Raw genomic sequence first — 21,484 nt, 5'->3', positions numbered from 1 at the left:
GATCAATACAAAAAGCCACGCAATATCTAATGCTAATGCTTTATTCCTGCCCTAATCAAATATTACAGCTGCAGGTAATAAACGTTTTTGTTTTTCACAACCCTAATACAGTACAGGTTTTTGTGATGACAATCGCTATGAAAATCTACAGCGCAGTGTTACACAAACATTGTGGCAATTGTTCTGACAGTTGTTCCATTTTGCCAGGAAAACACAAATCACAAGCATCTTAAGAATTTGAATATTATTTGAACCCAGGTCTGATTGAAAACTCATTAGCAATTGAGCACAGCTGCTCATGAGGCTTAAGGGTGTCCTAAAATGTACATCATACTCTGAGTCAAACAGTCATCAGCAGTCAGTCTGACCTGCCACTTGTTTGATGCGATGGTGGTGGGCGACCTCCTCGTCCTCTGGGGTGGTGACGGGGCTGAGGGCCTCGTCCATGTGGGGGGGGCGCAGGTGGATCAAGGGCCGTTTCCGCCGCCTCAATGCCCCTGCCCGTAGAGCCCTGGCCTTGGGGGACTGTCTGTGGGGCTCAACCAGGACCACCTCCACTTTACTCAGCTCCAGCTCTGGAAAGAGTTAAAGGAAAGGGGTTATGCTTATTTCACAAGCTGCATAACACAGTTTCTCTCAAATGGCACCCTATTCTCTAGACAGTGTACTACTTTTGATCAGGGCCCCTAAGGCTCTGGTCAAAAGTAGTACACTATATAGGGAATAGGGTGCCATTAGGGATGCAACCCAGTATGACTCTGTATGGTATTCACAGAACCTGGGTCCTAAATCATGGAGAGATTCAATAGCCAGGGTGCCAGTATGTTTCTGCTATTTACTTCTTTGTTGTGAGTTGTTGGCAAGGCAACTACCAAAGGACCCACTTAAGTAGAAACAGACCGGCACGCAAACTACAGGTTTAAGCAAAATAAATTACGTCATTCTTTGAGTTAAATATTTACTTAAATCATTTATCCTGGTGATTAAGCACTATCTAAAGAGTACTCATTCTAGTTTCTCAAGTGATAATACAGTTGATTTAAATGTTTTAAGAAAGACAAATCCCTAGCCTCTCACCACCATCCTGATCTCGCGAGCTTACATTCTGTTTCGCTACACGGATTCTTGATTAAGTGAAGTGAAACGAGAGCACAGCTGGCAGAATGGTGGATCAGGCTAACAAATACTAGGCTCCAAGAATGACACCAGGCTCCATACCATTCATATTCTAGATTAAACTATAGTCCAACTGACCTAAGTGTCTGAAGTACTCGTCCAGGCCGCTCCAGAAGTTCCTCTCGATAAAGCCCTTGACCAGCCCCCACGGCTGCTTCTTGTAGCGCAACTCTGTGGATACCCTGCAGGACACACACACACAGACACACATAATTCAACCGTCATTACACCTGCTTGGTCAACCTTAAATTTGACTTATTCTTTTAATACATTTTGAATACATTTCACCCAAGGAGTCAAGTACTGCATTATCAAGGTCGTGTTCAGTAGGGAGAAAACATTTTTTAAACAGAGTGAAATGAAGTGGTACTACCTAAACATGTCCAATCAGAACACTTGAACACAACCCCACTGAACACAACCCTGGTTGGAATTTTGGTTGGAATTTTAACAGCTAATTTTAACAGAGTGGAGCACCCCATCTCCAATCATAGGAAGAATAGAGGGAAATCTCTCACCTTAGCCGACACTTCTTCCTGGCCACCCTGGTGAGCACGTAGCGGTTTAGGGTGTAGAAGTAGTCATGGTAGGGGACGTCGTGTGCTATCACCTCGGCATCTATGATGTAGCACTCGCTCTCCTGGCTGGCCTTGTACAGCGTCTAAACCACACAGATATGGAATAGTTGTGTTAACAGAAAACAACAAAAGAGGCCTATAAGGGCAATTGGAAGGCTGCAAATGACATTCAGCCATTTGTCACCTGAAAATGAATGTGGTGGTTTTTCTATATGTTTTAGCACCTTCTATAAATAATCAATAATAAGAACATTGCTATCAACATTCATAATATTTTTTATAAGCATTCATAACAACCCGTGGCTCCCAAAAGCAGCCTGTAAATACATTCATAACAACCCGTGGCTCCCAAAAGCAGCCTGTAAATACATTCATAACAACCCGTGGCTCCCAAAAGCAGCCTGTAAATACATTCATAACAACCCGTGGCTCCCAAAAGCAGCCTGTAAATACATTCATAAATACAACCCGTGGCTCCCAAAAGCAGCCTGTAAATACATTCATAACAACCCGTGGCTCCCAAAAGCAGCCTGTAAATACATTCATAACAACCCGTGGCTCCCAAAAGCAGCCTGTAAATACATTCATAACAACCCGTGGCTCCCAAAAGCAGCCTGTAAATACATTCATAACAACCCGTGGCTCCCAAAAGCAGCCTGTAAATACATTCATAACAACCCGTGGCTCCCAAAAGCAGCCTGTAAATACATTCATAACAACCCGTGGCTCCCAAAAGCAGCCTGTAAATACATTCATAACAACCCGTGGCTCCCAAAAGCAGCCTGTAAATACATTCATAACAACCCGTGGCTCCCAAAAGCCTGTAAATACATTCATAACAACCCGTGGCTCCCAAAAGCAGCCTGTAAATACATTCATAACAACCCGTGGCTCCCAAAAGCAGCCTGTAAATACATTCATAACAACCCGTGGCTCCCAAAAGCAGCCTGTAAATACATTCATAACAACCCGTGGCTCCCAAAAGCAGCCTGTAAATACATTCATAACAACCCGTGGCTCCCAAAAGCAGCCTGTAAATACTCATAACAACCCGTGGCTCCCAAAAGCAGCCTGTAAATACATTCATAACAACCCGTGGCTCCCAAAAGCAGCCTGTAAATACATTCATAACAACCCGTGGCTAACAAAAGCAGCCTGTAAATACATTCATAACAACCCGTGGCTCCCAAAAGCAGCCTGTAAATACATTCATAACAACCCGTGGCTCCCAAAAGCAGCCTGTAAATACATTCATAACCGTAATAAGAGCGTCTGCTAAATGACTTAAATGTAAATGTAAATGTAATAGCATTCATAATGCATTACACACAGGTGATCGTAACAGTGACTGTAGTTACGTTACGCCAAACGGAAACAAAGCATGAAAACAAACTATGTACAACATTTAAAACCTCTATGACCTGCATTGCCACTGGGAAGCTCCACTCACCTGAGTCTCGGTGACGGTGGCGGTCTTGGGCGCCAAGGGGTTGGTGAGGGAGACTGTGTACATGATCTCTCTGGTCTGGTTGCCTGCCTCGTCTTTCTCTTTCTTCCAGGGGTGATAGACGATGTCTAGACGAAGAGTGAAGACCGACAGAAAGATCAGCCCTTACTCCTTTAACATTTGCCCAGGTTTTAGTCTGACACACATTGAATTCTTTCAAAATGCAACTTTCCTGCCTTCCTTTAATTCTGATCTGTGAGTTATTGTGGTGTCCACTTTACCAATCCAGCCATGTCAGATAAGGATTTACCTCAAGGGAGGAAGGAGAGAAAAACTGATCAAGGATCAGGTCTCCCCTGTCCATGTAATCTTCATCATTAAGATCTAAAAAGGTAAAACTGGTCTGGGTACTGTGGTGTCACCTGAAAAGCGCCTCTGCTCTAGGAAGTCCCTCATAAAGGTGGACTCGGTGAAGAGGATGTCGTACATCTTGTCAACGCTGAACTCGTACACCTCGTTCATGTACTGCTTCCCATTCAGGTCTTCATGAAAGGCCTGCACCTCCCCTGCTGCACACACACAGAGGAAGGAGAGCAAGTGAGTGAGTGTGTGTGTATGTGTGAAAGGATGTGTTTTAATATACAGGAATAGGACAGTGACAGAGTGAGTGTGTGTGTGTGTGTGTGTGTGTGTGTGTGTGTGTGTGTGTGTGTGTGTGTGTGTGTGAGTGAGTGAATGAGTCGTTGTGTATGCACGCATGTGTGCAAGTGAGCACGCATGTGCATGTTTCAGAGACCCAAACCTTCGTCGTGCGTCTCAGAAGAGTCGCTAAGCTCAGTAGGGAGGTCCTCATTGTCGTTAAAGTCCAGCGAGGGCGAGGGGGCGGGACTGCTGTGACCACTGCTCCGGGTGTCCAAACCCGGCAACTGGAGGGTCAGGAGTTCGCCATCAGGGAGACACAGGGGGAAATCGTCCACGGTGGCCAAATCAAACTACAGAGGAAGAGGGGGTCACGAGCGAAGGGTCAAGTCAAACCATAATCACAGATCATTGCCCTACCTACTGCCTACATACTTGTAAAATTGAAAGCTCAGCAAGGGATAATATGGTTGAAATGCCACTGGTGTGATCTTGGGAGGGCCCTGCATGGGCATAAATTTTAAGCTTGAGCCCTACCCATGCATGCAAAATTCAGGCCCTACCCTACTCAGGCCCTTCCTTTGTTAGTATCCATTAGCTGCTGGTCTCTGCCCCTCACTCCCAGGGCTGCTCTTCTGCTAGTCTATGTGTGAGTATCCATAGCAACAGTTCCACCTTGGGGTGCTCAGGAGATGTGAACAAGAGCAGTTAGCTATTAGCTAGTTACATTTCATTACTCTAATTTATTTATTTATATTTATTTATTTCACCTTTATTTAACCAGGTAGTCAAGTTGAGAACAGTTGAGACCTGGCCAAGATAAACCAAAGCAGTTCGACACATACAACGACACAGAGTTACACATGGAGTAAAACAAACATACAGTCAATAATACAGTAGAAACAAGTCTATATACGATGTGAGCAAATGAGGTGAGATAAGGGAGGTGAAGGCAAAAAAGGCCATGGTGGCAAAGTAAATACAATATATCAAGTAAAACACTGGAATGGTAGATTTGCAGTGGAAGAATGTGAAAAGTAGAAATAAAAATAATGGGGTGCAAAGGAAATTATAGGTGGGCTATGTACAGGTGCAGTAATCTGTGAGCTGCTCTGACAGTTGGTGCTTAAAGCTAGTGAGGGAGATAAGTGTTTCCAGTTTCAGAGATTTTTGTAGTTCATTCCAGTCATTGGCAGCAGAGAACTGGAAGGAGAGGCGGACAAAGAAAGAATTGGTTTTAGGGGTGACCAGAGAGACATACCTGCTGGAGCGTATGCTACAGGTGGGAGATGCTATGGTGACCAGCGAGCTGAGATAAGGGGGGACTTCACCTAGCAGGTTCTTGTAGATGACATGGAGCCAGTGGGTTTGGCGACGAGTATGAAGCGAGGGCCAGCCAACGAGAGCGTACAGGTCGCAATGGTGGGTAGTATATGGGGCTTTGGTGACAAAACGGATGGCACTGTGATAGACTGCATCCAATTTGTTGAGTAGGGTATTGGAGGCTATTTTGTAAATGACATCGCCGAAGTCGAGGATTGGTAGGATGGTCAGTTTTACAAGGGTATGTTTGGCGGCATGAGTGAAGGATGCTTTGTTTGCGAAATAGGAAGCCAATTCTAGATTTAACTTTGGATTGGAGATGTTTGATGTGGGTCTGGAAGGAGAGTTTACAGTCTAACCAGACACCTAGGTATTTGTAGTTGTCCACGTATTCTAAGTCAGAGCCGTCCAGAGTAGTGATGTTGGACAGGCGGGCAGGTGCAGGCAGCGATCGGTTGAAGAGCATGTATTTAGTTTTACTTGCATGTAAGAGCATTGAAGCTTGCCTTTGGCATTGAAGCTTGCCTGGAGGGTTGTTAACACAGTGTCCAAAGAAGGGCCAGATGTATACAGAATGGTGTCGTCTGCGTAGAGGTGGATCAGAGACTCACCAGCAGCAAGAGCGACATCATTGATGTATACAGAGAAGAGAGTCAGTCCAAGAATTGAACCCTGTGGCACCCCCATAGAGACTGCCAGAGGTCCGGACAACAGACCCTCCGATTTGACACACTGAACTCTATCAAAGAAGTAGTTGGTGAAACAGGCGAGGCAGTCATTTGAGAAACCAAGGCTGTCGAGTCTGCCGATAAGGATGTGGTGATTGACAGAGTCAAAAGCCTTGGCCAGATCAATGAATACGGCTGCACAGTAATGTTTCTTATCGATGTCGTTTAGGACCTTGAGCGTGGCTGAGGTGCACCCATGACCAGCTCTGAAACCAGATTGCATAGCAGAGAGGGTATGGTGAGATTCGAAATGGTCGGTAATTTGTTTGTTGACTTGGCTTTCGAAGACCTTAGAAAGGCAGGGTAGGATAGATATAGGTCTGTACCAGTTTGGGTCAAGAGTGTCCCCCCTTTGAAGACGGGGATGACCGCAGCTGCTTTCCAATCTTTGGGAATCTCAGACGACACGAGAGAGAGAGGTTGAACAGGCTAGTAATAGGGGTGAAAACAATTTCGGCAGATAATTTTAGAAAGAAAGGGTCCAGATTGTCTAGCCCGGCTAATTTGTAGGGGTTCAGATTTTGCAGCTCTTTCAGAACATCAGCTGACTGGATTTGGGAGAAGGAGAAATGGGGAAGGCTTGGGCGAGTTGCTGTGGGGGGTGCAGTGCTGTTGACAGGGGTAGGGGTAGCCAGGTGGAAAGCATGGCCAGCTGTAGAAAAATGCGTATTGAAATTCTCAATTATAGTGGATTTATCAGTGGTGACAGTGTTTCCGATCTTCAGTGCAGTGGGCAGCTGGGAAGAGATGTTCTTATTCTCCATGGACTTCACAGTGTCCCATAACTTTTTTGAGTTAGTGTTGCAGGAAGAAAATTTCTGCTTGAAAAAGCTAGCCTTGGCTTTTCTAACTGCCTGTGTATAATGGTTTCTCGCTTCCCAGAAAAGCTGCATATCACGGGGGCTGTTCGATGCTAATGCAGAACTCCATAGGATGTTTTTGTGTTGGTTAAGGGCAGTCAGGTCTGGGGCGAACCAAGGGCTATATCTGTTCCTGGTTCTACATTTCTTGAACGCGGCATGCTTATTTAAGATGGTTAGGAAGCCATTTAAAAAAAAACAGGCATCCTCTACTGACGGGATGAGATCAATATCCTTCCAGGGTACCCCGGCCAGGTCGATTAGAAAGGCCTGCTCGCCGAAGTGTTTCAGGGAGTGTTTGACAGTGATGATAATCTCAGACAAAATTCAAGGAACGTTATTCTTTTCTGTGAAATCATCTCTCCTCTCTGTCTTATATTTGACGAGGTTGAAGTTGATCTTAGTCAGATGTGACTGTACTGCAAAGCAGAGCACAAGCAAATGGCTCAGCTTTAAAAAGTTTGAGATCAATTTAGTGATAACTGAGCCCTGCCTGTATCCTAGATATTGATGTAAAAACAGGCCCTATCCATCCCTAACCCAATGTATAGTGTTGGGGCCCGTCAGGCTTGGGTAGCAGAGTCTGAGGTGGGCTAGCTGAATAAGTTGCTGACTCTAGAACACTTTATACATTTTGTCTGTAGGTGATGCAAAGCAAGAATTGGTCTAATATCTAGTGGTACACACGGGAAGGAGAGGGTCGATGATGCCCGGGCAGGGCAGGACGTTGTCGGGGAAGACTCTGCGGGACAACAGGGGGCTGGTGTCGCCTTTGACGTCTGGCGTCTTGGCGAGGGTGGTGGCGTCATTGGCGTCGTTCTCCTCCACCGGCAGCTCCTCGCAATACCTAAAACACGGGGAAGCGCAACAGCTGTAGGTCACCGTTATCAGCAAGGGGAAGCACAACAGCTGTAGGTCACCGTTATCAGCAAGGGGAAGCACAACAGCTGTAGGTCACCGTTATCAGCAAAGGGAAGCACAACAGCTGTAGGTCACCGTTATCAGCACGGGGAAGCACAACAGCTGTAGGTCACCGTTATCAGCACGGGGAAGCACAACAGCTGTCGGTCACCGTTATCAGCACGGGGAAGCACAACAGCTGTAGGTCACCGTTATCAGCACGGGGAAGCACAACAGCTGTAGGTCACCGTTATCAGCACGGGGAAGCACAACAGCTGTAGGTCACCGTTATCAGCACGGTGAAGCACAACAGCTGTAGGTCCCCGTTATCAGCACAGGGAAGCACAACAGCTGTCGGTCACCGTTATCAGCACGGGGAACAGTGCCAGCGCTTTACCCATGGTCACCGGGGTCACCGATGGTGTGTGTGATTATGGGGTCAAAACTCACCCCATGGTGTTGAAGTCATCGTCTGGAGGCACGTAGTCCTCGTCGTCGCTGGTCAGACCCAGCTCATTGCCATAACACTGATGGACAAAGTGCCATAACTCTTTGGGACACAAAGGCTGAGATAGATAGAAAGAGAGAGAGGGAGAAAGGAGAGAAAGAGAGAGAAAGGAGAGATGAAAGAGGGAGAAGTGATAGAAGGGGGAAAAGGTGAGCTTTGATTAAATTGGCAACAATACACTCTCCACAGTGTTGTATTTGAATTAAAAGTGAACAGTCATACATGTAACAGTCGTACCTTTTCTAGCAGAGCATTCTGCCATAGTCTGAACATCATCATGTATGTGCGATCCCTTGCGCCGAACGAGGTGAAAAAGTGCTGTGGGAAGCAAGAAAAGGTTAGGATACTATATCACCAACCTGATAGGAAAGCCATCCGTCTGTCATAAAAAAGGTTCAATAGTTGTGTATGTACACATACATTTATTTGCGCATGTGTGTATATAAAGTATGTGCATGCATATGTTTGTGTGAGCATTTGGTCTTTTATTTGGTAATTTATTAGGGTCCCATTAGCTGTTGCGAAAGCAGCAGCTACTCTTCCTGGGGTCCACATGAAACATAATACAGAACATTAATAGACAAAAACAGCTCAAGGACAGAACTACATACATCGAGCATCACCGCCTGGTATGGCAACTGCTCAGCATCTGACCGTAAGGCGCAACAGAGGGTAGTACGTATGGCCCAGAGTACATCACTGGGGCCTAGCTTCCTGCCATCCAGGACCTCTATACTAGGCGGTGTCAGAGGAAGGCCCCAAAAATGGGCAAAGACTCCAGTCACCCAACTCAGACTGTTCTCTCTGCTACCGCCTGGAAAGCGGTACCGGAGCACCAAGTCTAGGTCCAAAAGGCTCCTTGACAGCTTCTACCCCAAACGATAAGACTCCTGAACAATTAACGAAATGACTCATCTGGACTATTTCCATTGACAGTGTTCGGGCACTGATGTTAGGCGATTAGGCCTGGCTCGCAGTCGGTGATATAATTTCTCTCAAAGATGTTCGATGGGGTTGAGGTAAGGGCTCTGTGGTGGCCAGTGAAGTTCTTCCACACCGATCTCGACAAATCATTTCTGCATTGATCTGGCTTTGTGCACAGGGGCATTGTCATGGTGAAACAGGAAAGGGCCTTTCCCAAACTGTTGCCACAAAGTTGGAAGCACAGAATCGTCTAGAGTGTCATTGTATGCTGTAGCGTTAAGATTTCCCCTCACTGGAACTAAGGGGCCTAACCCAAACCATGAAAAACATCACTCTGGAGCGTTTCCACTGCTCCAGAGTCTAAACGGCAGCGAGCTTTACACCACTCCAGCCGACGCTTGGCATTGGGCATGGTGATCTTAGGCTTATGTGTGGCTGTTCGGCCTTGGAAAGCGATTTTATGAAGCTCCCAATGAACTGTTCTTGTGCTGACGTTGCTTCCAGAGGCAGTTTGGAACTCGCTAGTAAGTGTTGCAACCGAGGACAAAATGTTTACGAGCTACGCGCTACAGCACTCTGCAGTCCCTTTTCTGTACACTTGTGCGGCCTACCACTTCATGGGTGAGCCGTTGTTGCTCCTAGACGTTTCCATTTGACAATAAAAGCACTTACAGTTGACCGGGGCAGCTCTAGCAGGGCAGAAATTTGACAAACTGACTTGTTGGAAAGGTATCATCCTATGACAATGCCACGTTGAGAGTCACTGAGCTCTTTAGTAAGACCATTCTACTGCCAATGGTTGTCTACGGACTGTGGGCTCGATTCTACACACCTGTCAGTAACAGGTATGGCTGAAATAGCCAAATCCACTCATTTGAAGAGGTGTCCACATACACTACACAAACAAAAGTATCAGTACATACACACAAAATATCTAGGTCACATGGGGGAGAGGCATTGTGCCTGAGGTGTGGCTTTATCTGTTTTTTGAAACCATGTTTGGTGTTCACTTGAGCAATGTGAGATGGAAGGGAATTCCCTCCCCTGTGGAATGCTTTTGACAGCTTGTGTAGTCCATGCCCTAACAAATTGAGGCTGTTCTCAGGGCCAAAAGGGCTGCAACTCAATACAAGGAAGGTGTTCCTAATGTTTTGTACACTCAGTGTATAATACTGTACATTTTCTTGAATTTGTTCTGGATTTGGGGGCTGTGGAATGACCCTGATGGCATGTTTGATGGGGTAAGAGTGTGTGTTAGAGCTGTGTGCAAGTTGACTATGGAAAACAATTTGGAAATTTGAACACGGAGGTTCTAAGAAAAATAAGTGATGCAGTCAGTCGCTCCTTACTTTGTCAAGAGAGACTGACATGCATTGTATTGATATTAGCCCTCTGATTACAGTGAAGAGCAAGACGTGCCGCTCTGTTCTGCGCCAGCTGCACTTTTTCTAGGTCCTTCTTTGCAGCACCTGACCTTATGACTGGGCAATAATAAAGATAACATAAAACTAGAGCCTGCAGGACTTGCCTTATGGAGTGTGGTGTCAAAAAAGCAGAGCATCTCTTAATTATGGACAGACCTCTTCCCATCTTTACAACCATTGAATCAATATGTTTTGATCATGACAGTTTACATTCTAAAGTAACACCAAGTAATTTAGTCTCCTCAACTTGCTTAATAGCCACATTATTCATTATCAGATTCCGCTGAGGCCTAGAATTTAGGGAATGATTTGTACCAAATTCAATCCTCTTAATTTTAGAGATGTTCAGGACTAGTTTATTACCGGCCTCCCATTCTAAAATTCACTGCAACTCTTTGTTTATAGTTGCAGTGATTTCACTAGCTGTGGTTTCTGAAGCGTAAATGGTTGAATCATCAGCATATATGGACACACAGGCTTTGTTTAATGCCAGTGGCAGGTCATTAGTGAAAATAAAGACGAGTAGAGGGCAAGGAGAGCTGCCCTACGGTACACCACACTTTACATGTTTAACATTAGAGATGCTTCCATTGGGCCTCCCGGGTGGCGCAGTGGTGAAGTGCCATCAGAGACCATGGGTTCGCGCCCAGGCTCTGTTGTAACCGGCCGCGACCGGAAGGTCCGTGGGGCGACGCAAAATTGGCCTAGCGTCGTCCGGGTTAGGGAGGGCTTGGCCGGTAGGGATGGCCTTGTCTCATCACGCACCAGCGACTCCTGTGGCGGGCCGAGTGCACTGAGCGCGCTAACCAAGGTTGCCAGGTGCACGGTGTTTCCTCCGACACATTGGTGCGGCTGGCTTCCGGGTTGGATGTGCGCTGTGTTAAGAAGCAGTGCGGCTTGGTGGGGTTGTGTATCGGAGGACGCATGACTTTCAACCCGTACGGGAGTTGCGATGAGACAAGATAGTAGCTACTAAAACAATTGGATACCATGAAATTGGGGAGAAAAAGGGGTAAAATAAAAAATATATATATATTTTTAAAAGAGATGCTTCCATTAAAGAAAGCCCTATGTGTTATTTTAGATGGATTCACAGCAATCTACAATACGGCAGGTTGAAATAAATTTAAAAACATAACACATACATTTTAACAGAAGGTAATGGTCAATAATATAAAAGGCTGCACTGAAATCTAGCAGTACAGCTCCCACAATCATCTTCTTATCAATTTCTTTCAACCAATCATCAGTCATTTGTGTCAGTGCAGTACACATTGAGTGCCCTTCTCTATAAGCATGCTGAAAGTCTGTTGTTCATTTGTTTAGAGAGAAATAGCAGTGTCTGGTCAATCACTTTTTCCCCTTCTTAAAAAAAAAAGTTTTGCTAAGAGTCGGCAGCAAGCTGATTGGTAAACTGTTAGAACCAGTAAAGGGGCTTTACCATTCTTGTGTAGCGGAATGACTTTGGCTTCCCTCCAGGCCTGAGGACACATTTTTCTCGACTCAAATAAAAAAATGACAAATAGGAGTGGCAATCGTCCATGCCTGTGTATATATGCATGTGTGGGTCCAGTGCTGACCTTGTCATTGTCAGTGCACAGCTGGATGGCGTTGGGAATGAGGCGGGCAGTCTTCTCCTTTGTCATGCTGCAGATATCCTTCAGCCGGACTGTCAGCTAGAGAGGAAAAGCGCAAAACTGTGTTAGACTACAGATAACATCCCTCCTGAAAAGCCCAGAACTACATGAAAGATGTTATCATTAAAGCTAGTCTGATTGGAAAAACAACAGAATGGGGTCCTCAACCAGACAGCGGAGGGAAACATAACACTACTCAAATTGATAGACAGTGCACTAGCTGCAAGTCATTGGCATCAAAGATTCTATGGTTTTAACCATATTCTGAAGATATACATTGTATGATTACATTATTGTTGCTTGTTAACATTAAATAATAAAACCTTATATTTTGGGTTCTGATAAGACATATGATTTTACAGAATCACAAATCCTGGACTGTAGCTTTAATACTGCCGTATATGGAACAAACCAAGCAAATCACTTTAATTTGAAGTCAAATACCTTCTATTAAGAGAAAATAGATGGCCTATACATAAGTACGAGGGCAATTTGGCACATTGTGCATTAAGGGACAGAGTAACCCAGCGTAGAGAATGGTAAAGGAAACTAAAGTCCATACCAGTGTTTCCCAGCGGAAGATGTTGCTATAGAAACAAATCCAGTTTTCTGAGACGTAGAGGCGCCCCTGCAGCAGGATATCTCTTTGCAGGGCACAGGAGTAGTCTGCCACACAGGGTCATAGGTCATCAGGTTATTAAAGGTCATGGGGTTTATAAGAAGTCATGGCTCTACCAATAAATATAAAACATCTGCAGATCAAATTTTTATTTTACATTTTATTTAACTAGGCAAGTCAGTTAAGAACAAATTGTTACTTCTAATGACAGCCTACCCGTCATTGTACATCTATCCAGTCTATTTATTATTCATGCCAACTCCTTGTCACTCATTATCATGCCAAAGTCTGCCCTCATTAAGGATAGAATGTATGAGCACAAACAGATCTGGGACAAGGCTGCATTCAAACTCAGAAAAAAAAGAAATGTCCTCTCATTGTCAAATGCATTTAATTTCAGCAAACTTAACATGTAAATATTTGTATGAACATAAGATTCAACAATTGAGACATATACTGAACAAGTTCCACAGACATGTGACTATCAGAAATGGAATAATGTGTCCCTGAACAAAGGGGAGGGGGGGGGGTCAAAATCAAAAGTAACAGTCAGTATCTGGTGTGGCCTCCAGCTGCATTAAGTACTGCAGTGCATCTCCTCCTCATGGACTGCACCAGATTTGCCAGTTCTTGCTGTGAGATGTTACCCCACTCTTCCACCAAGGCACCTGAAAGTTCCCGGACATTTCTGTGAGGAATGGCCCAAGCCCTCACCCTCTGATCCAACAGGTCCCAGACATTTCTGTGAGGAATGGCCCAAGCCCTCACCCTCTGATCCAACAGGTCCCAGACCTGCTCAATGCAATTGAGATCCGAGCTCTTCGCTGGCCATGGCAGAACACTGACATTCCTGTCTTGCAAGAAATCAGCAATACCGCTCGTTATGTGGGTGGTGGCATTGTCATGCTGGAGGGTCATGTCAGGATGAGCCTGCAGGAAGGGTACCACATGGAGGGAGGAGGATGTCTTCCCTGAAACCACAGCGTTGAGATTGCCTGCAATGACAACAAGCTCAGTCTGATGATGCTGTGACACACGGCCCCAGACCATAACGGACCCTCCACCTCGATCTCGTTCCAGAGTACAGGCCTCGGTGTAACACTCATTCCTTCAACGATAAACACGAATCCGACCATCACCCCTGGTGAGACAAAACCGCGATTCGTCAGTGAAGAGCACTTTTTGCCAGTCCTGTCTGGTCCAGCAACGGTGGGTATGTGCCCATAGGTGACGTTGTTGCCGGTGATGTTTGGTGAGGACCTGCCTTACAACAGGCCTACAAGCCCCCAGTCCAGCCTCTCTCAGCTTACTGCGGACAGTCTGAGCACCGATGGAGGGATTGTGTGTTCCTGGTGTAACTCGGGCAACCCATGTCAGAGACGCAAACACGGTCTCAACCTTTAAGTCTTTACTGAAGACTTATCTCTTCAGTGGGTCATATGATTGAGTGTAGTCTGGCCCAGGAGTGGGAAGGTGAACGGAAAGGCTCTGGAGCAACGAACCGCCCTTGCTGTCTCTGCCTGGCCGGTTCCCCTCTTTCCACTGGGATTCTCTGCCTCTAACCCTATTACAAGGGCTGAGTCACTGGCTTACTGGGGCTCTCTCATGCTGTCCCTGGAAGGGGTGAGTCACCTGAGTGGGTTGATTCACTGATGTGGTCATCCTGTCTGGGTTGGCGCCCCCCCTTGGGTTGTGTCATGGCAGAGATCTTTGTGGGCTATACTCAGCCCTGTCTCAGCATGGTAAGTTGGTGGTTGAAGATATCACTCTAGTGGTGTGGGGGCTGTGCTTTGGCAAAGTGGGTGGGGTTATATCCTTCCTATTTGGCCCTGTCCGGGGGTGTCCTCGGATGGGGCCACAGTGTCTCCTGACCCCTCCGGTCTCCAGTATTTATGCTGCAGTAGTTTATGTGTCGGGGGGCTGGGGTCAGTTTGTTATATCTGAAGTACTTCTCCTATCCTATTCGGTGTCCTGTGTGAATTTATGTGTGCTTTCTCTAATTCTCTCTTTCTTTCTCTCTCTCAGAGGACCTGAGCCCTAGGACAATGCCCCAGGACTACCTGACATGATGACTCCTTGCTGTCCCCAGTCCACCTGGCTATGCTGCTGCTCCAGTTTCAACTGTTCTGCCTTATTATTATTGGACCATGCTGGTAATTTATGAACATTTGAACATCTTGACCATGTTCTGTTATAATCTCCACCCGGCACAGCCAGAAGAGGACTGGCCACCGCACATAGCCTGGTTCCTCTCTAGGTTTCTTCCTAGGTTTTGGCATGTCTAGGGAGTTTTTCCTAGCCACCGTGCTTCTACACCTGCATTGCTTGCTGTTTGGGGTTTTAGGCTGGGTTTCTGTACAGCACTTTGAGATATCAGCTGATGTACGAAGGGCTATATAAATACATTTGATTTGATTTGAGTTGTTGTTGCCATCCTGTACCTGTCCCGCAGGTGTGATGTTCGGATGTACCAATCCTGTGCAAATTGATTTGTTATGAACAAACATTGGAGAGAAAATATAGTTAACAATCTAAGCCAACCCCATCTGTTTTGTCCCATAGTTGTACAGGCGTCGTTTTTTTTGCTAAACAACCAACCCGTCTATCGAAAAGGGACTCCACAAATATTTTACAGGACATCTGGAGATTTGTATTCCCAACTACAAAAGACCACACCTTTAAAAAAATAAAATGACAATGCACAACAATATACTGGTTCTAAAATCCATGATATAGTGATATCGGATCATTCTCATGAATCATGCATAATTAAACCAAGAAAATACACTTAGTGACAGAATATGGAGAATAAACATTGCACATCTTCAAGACAAGAAGTGTATTAAATATAGTAATCCGTTAAGTATACAATTGCTTTAATTAAACAATGCCTCTAATAACAATTATAAAAGCTTGCATGAAAATCTATATAAATAAGAATTATATTTCAGTTGGACTGATTCTACAGCCTTCTTAGACTCAATAACCCTAAAGTAGAGATCAACAAATGGAACTCACCCAAAAATAAATAAGACACCGTTAAAACATTCGCTCAGAGAAAGCACCAGGGATGGACCGCTTTCACGTAGAATTTGATTTGATATTCTGGGACAAAGTAGCACTCCTATTTACGCAAATGACAAACACACATGCCACTCAATGCAGTGCTTCTGAGTTCCATGTATCAAACAGTTATTTCAGGAGAGTCCCCAGCAGATTACAGAGTGATAGGTTTAATAAATTGAGACAATAAAATAACAAAACTCAATCAACAGAATGGCAAAAGTATTACCAGACTTGATACATACTAAAATAGACACTTGCAAACAAATACAAGAACATGTTTTAGTATAATACAATGCGCTAAAAAACAAGATGTGCATTTTCCAATAATGGCTGATGATGACAAAAACGCGTTCGACAATCGAGTGGCCTTTTCTAATCAAAACTTTGGAAACATTCAACTTTCCAGATGGAATAACAAATGTCATAAAAATATATACAGTGCCTTGCGAAAGTCCTCGGCCCCCTTGAACTTTGCGACCTTTTGCCACATTTCAGGCTTCAAACATAAAGATATAAAACTGTATTTTTTTGTGAAGAATCAACAACAGGTGGGACACAATCATGAAGTGGAACGACATTTATTGGATATTTCAAACTTTTTAACAAATCAAAAACTGAAAAATTGGGCGTGCATAATTATTCAGCCCCTTTACTTTCAGTGCAGCAAACTCTCTCCAGAAGTTCAGTGAGGATCTCCGAATGTTGACCTAAATGACTAATGATGATAAATACAATCCACCTGTGTGTAATCAAGTCTCCGTATAAATGCACCTGCACTGTGATAGTTTCAGAGGTCCGTTAAAAGCGCAGAGAGCATCATGAAGAACAAGGAACACACCAGGCAGGTCCGAGATACTGTTGTGAAGAAGTTTAAAGTTTGGATACAAAAAGATTTCCCAAGCTTTAAACATCCCAAGAAGCACTGTGCAAGCGATAATATTGAAATGGAAGGAGTATCAGACCACTACAAATCTACCAAGACCTGGCCGTCCCTCTAAACTTTCAGCTCATACAAGGAGAAGACTGATCAGAGATGCAGCCAAGAGGCCCATGATCACTCTGGATGAACTGCAGAGATCTACAGCTGAGGTGGGAGACTCTGTCCATAGGACAACAATCAGTCGTATATTGCACAAATCTGGCCTTTATGGAAGAGTGGCAAGAAGAAAGCCATTTCTTAAAGATATCCATAAAAAGTGTTGTTTAAAGTTTGCCACAAGCCACCTGGGAGACACACCAAACATGTGGAAGAAGGTGCTCTGGTCAGATGAAACCAAAATTGAACTTTTTGGCAACAATGCAAAACGTTATGTTTGGTGTAAAGGCAACACAGCTCATCACCCTGACCACACCATACCCACTGTCAAACATGGTGGTGGCAGCATCATGGTTTGGGCCTGCTTTTCTTCAGCAGGGACAGGGAAAATGGTTAAAATTGATGGGAAGATGGATGGAGCCAAATACAGGACCATTCTGGAAGAAAACCTGATGGAGTCTGCAAAAGACCTGAGACTGGGACGGAGATTTGTCTTCCAACAAGACAATGATCCAAAACATAAAGCAAAATCTGGAATGGTTAAAAAATAAACATATCCAGGTGTTAGAATGGCCAAGTCAAAGTCCAGACCTGAATCCAATCGAGAATCTGTGGAAAGAACTGAAAACTGCTGTTCACAAATGCTCTCTATCCAACCTCACTGAGCTCGAGCTGTTTTGCAAGGAGGAATGGGAAAAAATTTCAGTCTCTCGATGTGCAAAACTGATAGAGACATACCCCAAGCGACTTACAGCTGTAATCGCAGCAAAAGGTGGCGCTACAAAGTATTAACTTAAAGGGGCTGAATAATTTTGCACGCCCAATTTTTCAGTTTTTGATTTGTTAAAAAAGTTTGAAATATCCAATAAATGTCGTTCCACATCATGATTGTGTCCCACTTGTTGTTGATTCTTCACAAAAAAATACAGTTTTATATCTTTATGTTTGAAGCCTGAAATGTGGCAAAAGGTCGCAAAGTTCAAGGGGGCCGAATACTTTCGCAAGGCACTGTAAATATCCTAAATCAAAAATATACAAAAATACATTATCTGATTAAATTGCTTTAGAAAGGGGTAAGAGACAGTGATGTCCTCTCTCCCCCCCCTGTTTCAACTGGCAATTGAACCGCTTGCAGATCACTGCACCTGTACATAGCTCATCTGTAAATAACCCATCCAATCTACCTTATCCCCATACTGTATTTATTTATGTGTCTTGCTCCTTTGCAGCCCAGTATCTCAACTTGCACATTAATCTTCTGCACACCCTACCATTCCAGTGTTTAATTGCTATATTGTAATTACTTCGTCACCATGGCCCATTTATTGCCTTACCTCTCTTATCCTACCTCATTTGCACATGCTGTATGTACATTTTTCTACTGTATGTTTGTTTATTCCATGTGTAACTATGTTGTAGTATGTGTCGAAATGCTTTGCTTTATCTTGGCCAGGTCGCAGTTGTAAAATGAGAACTTCTCAACTAGCCTACCTGGTTAAATAAAGATGATATAAAAATATAAAAAAAATTAGACAGGACCCAAAAGTAACAGATATCAGTAAACATGTATATAAACTAAACGGATTTGCCGCCCATCTCCTCATACACCTAACTAATATTGAAAACTCAATGTAAAAATATTTCCGGAATAATCTAAAAATCTCAGGATATAAAATGAACCTGGAAAAAACTGAAATAATCACGATACTTGTGGTCCACAAAAATACTACATACTTAAGATGATTATTAAGTGACAAACAACAAATACATAAATACAACTTTAACCCATTACTCAACAACATGAAATCAGATAATTCCATTGAATTATCTCCCCATAAATCTTACAGGTAGAATAAACCGCTTTAGAATGGCAGAGCTCCAAAATGTTTTAGAATTTATTTTCGGTAATACCAATAAGACTTCATTTCGGCAAATAAAACTCAGAATAAAGTGGAACATTTCCCAAAATCTGAGGGTGTTTTTAAACTTTCAAATTTGGAATTGTATCAACTCGCCACCCAAGGTGTATATTGTTAAATACTCTAAAGAGGAACAATGTTAAAACGGACAGCTTCCGTCAGCTGATTCTAGCCATCCCTTCTGGTTAGTTCTAGTCGGGCAGCTTTGTCTTCCATTCAGAGGAGCCCCACTTTTGTTAGAGTCTTATTGGTCAAGGTCACACCAAATACATATCACATCTCATTCAGCTTATCAGTGGCCTTGATTCCTGGGACTTCAGTTTCAGTTAGTCTATGACCCCAGCACGCTGTGTGGTCAGAAACGTGCTTTCCCCATCCTGATGAGTATTTCCACAGTTTTTTCCTGCTTAACTTTTGTGCACTAATAGCGTTTCAAACGTCACTCGCTCTGAGCCTTCTAGTAGTTGTTCCCCTTGCTCTGCATGGGTAACGCTGCTTTGATGATGGCTGTTGTCGTTGTGTTGCTGGTTCGAGCCCAGGGAGGAGGAAGCTATACTGTTACACTGGCAATGCTAAAGTGCCTATAAGCACATCCAATAGTCAAAGGTTAATGAAATACAAAGGGTATAGAGGGAAATAGTCCTATAATTCCTTTAATAACTACAACCTAAAACTTCTTACCTGGGAATATTGAAAACTCATGTTAAAAGGAACCACCAGCTTTCATATGTTCTCATGTTCTGAGCAAGGGACTAAAACGTTAACTTTCTTACATAGCACATATTGCACTTTTACTTTCTTCTCCAACACTTTGTTTTTGCATTATTTAAACCAAATTGAACATGTTTAATTATTTACTTGAGGCTAAATAGATTTTATTGATGTATTATATTAAGTTAAAACAAGTGTTCATTCAGTATGGTTGTAATTGTCATTAGTACAAATACATAAAAAAATAAGTTAATCGGCAGATTATTATTAAGGTATAGGGGGCAGCATTTTCACTTTTGGATAAATAGTGTGCCCAATTTCAACTTCCTGCTACTCATGCCAAGAATATAGGATATGCATATTATTGGTAGATTTGGATAGAAAACACTGAAGTTTCTAAAACTGTTTGAATCATGTCTGTGAGTACAACAGAACCTATGTAGCACGCATATCCCCGAGGACTAACCGTTAAGATTTTTTTTTTTTTTAGGTCTCTGTCTGTTCAGTGAGTTCTCATTGGAAAACAATATTTCTTAGGAACTTGTGTTCAGTTCCTACCGCTTCCACTGGATGTCACCAGACTTTGGAATTTGGTTGAGGTTATTCCTTTGTGCAATGAAGAAGTATGGCCATCTAGGAACTGCGTAACTGTTGAGAGTTGCGCAAGACTTGAAAAGTAGCTTGGTTTGTCGTCTTCCTCTATTGAACAGAGATAGACCCATCTTCAATTTGACAGATTATTAACATTTAAAAATACCTGAAGTTGTATTACAAAAGTAGTTTGAAATGTTTTGGCAAAGTTTACAGGCAACTTTTGTAATACTTTGCAGTGACGTTGCGCAATTTGGAAGTTGTTTTTTTCTGGATCAAACACGCCAAATAAATGGACATTTTGGATATATATGGATGGAATTAATCGAACGAAAGGACCAATTGTGATGTTTATGGGACATATTGGAGTGCCAACAAAAGAAGCTAGTCAAGGTAAGGCATGTTTATATTTTATTTCTGCATTTTGTGTAGCGCCTGCAGGGTTGAAATATGCTACCCTCTTTGTTTACTGTTGTGCCATCATCAGATAATAGCTTCACAACGAGTGTAGCTTTAATTTAGTTTCTTACATGTGTGATTTAATGAAAGTTTGATTCATATATAATTTTATTTGAATTTGTTGCGCTGCATTTTCCCTGGCTTTTGGCCAAGTGGGATGCAAGCGTCCCCTATACCATAAGAAGTTAAATGGGTATCGGCTTTTTTGGTCCTCCAATCGGTATCAGTATCGGCGTTGAAAAATCATAATCGGTCGACCTCTAATATGCAACTTAAAAGTTGTATTTTACGAAATTTCGATCTGAAAGCTTTTGGTCATCAGAGCAATGTTGAGGGAATCCTTTTCGAGTCAGGAAAAGATACTCGCTCAAATAATAGGTAGGATATACAACAACATTGTTAAAGAACTGATATTTGCACAAGATGGAGGGAGTGTTGGAACATAACGAACAAAATTACAGTTAATGTAGAGTTATGGCCAAAAGTTGAGAATGACACAAATATTAATTTTCACAAAGTCTGCTGCCTCAGTTTCTATGATGGCAATTTGCATATACTCCAGAATGTTATGAGTGCAATTAATTGCAATGCATCTGATCAAAGTCCCTCTTTGCCATGCAAATGAACGGAATCCCCCAAAAACATTTCCACTGCATTTCAGCCCTGCCACAAAAGGACAAGGCTGACATCATGTCAGCGATTCTCTCGTTACCCCAGGTGTGAGTGTTGACGAGGACAAGGCTGGAGATCACTCGGTCATGCTGATTGAGTCCGAATAACAGACTGGAAGCTTCAAAAGGGGGGTGGTGCTTGGAATCATTGTTCTTCCTCTGTCAAACATGGTTACCTGCAAGGAAATACGTGCCGCCATCATTGCTTTGCACAAAAAGGGCTTCACAGGCAAGGATATTGCTGCCAGTAAGGTTGCACCTAAATCAA

General features: G+C 43.6%; 1 protein-coding gene across 6 annotated transcripts in view; it reads right to left on the bottom strand.

Annotated features, from left to right (window-relative positions):
• gramd1ba (GRAM domain containing 1Ba) overlaps positions 1-21,484 on the bottom strand; it is a 107,176-nt gene that overhangs the window by 6,708 nt on the left and 78,984 nt on the right. For all 6 annotated transcript variants that reach the window (XM_064982173.1, XM_064982175.1, XM_064982174.1 and 3 more), the window contains 11 exons: positions 12,707-12,810; positions 12,088-12,183; positions 8,397-8,477; positions 8,102-8,217; positions 7,439-7,598; positions 4,004-4,193; positions 3,624-3,770; positions 3,205-3,329; positions 1,695-1,837; positions 1,255-1,358; positions 369-575 (listed from right to left, as the gene is read on the bottom strand). In XM_064982173.1, coding sequence (XP_064838245.1) covers positions 369-575; positions 1,255-1,358; positions 1,695-1,837; positions 3,205-3,329; positions 3,624-3,770; positions 4,004-4,193; positions 7,439-7,598; positions 8,102-8,217; positions 8,397-8,477; positions 12,088-12,183; positions 12,707-12,810 — 1,473 coding nt within the window. The remainder of the gene's footprint in view (positions 1-368; positions 576-1,254; positions 1,359-1,694; positions 1,838-3,204; positions 3,330-3,623; positions 3,771-4,003; positions 4,194-7,438; positions 7,599-8,101; positions 8,218-8,396; positions 8,478-12,087; positions 12,184-12,706; positions 12,811-21,484) is intronic.

This window comes from Oncorhynchus masou, chromosome 12 (genome assembly GCF_036934945.1).
Source record: "Oncorhynchus masou masou isolate Uvic2021 chromosome 12, UVic_Omas_1.1, whole genome shotgun sequence".
NCBI classification, from domain to species: Eukaryota; Metazoa; Chordata; class Actinopteri; order Salmoniformes; family Salmonidae; genus Oncorhynchus; species Oncorhynchus masou.
The sequence above is the reverse complement of the archived record's forward strand: the minus strand, read 5'-3'. Positions and strand labels throughout refer to the sequence as shown.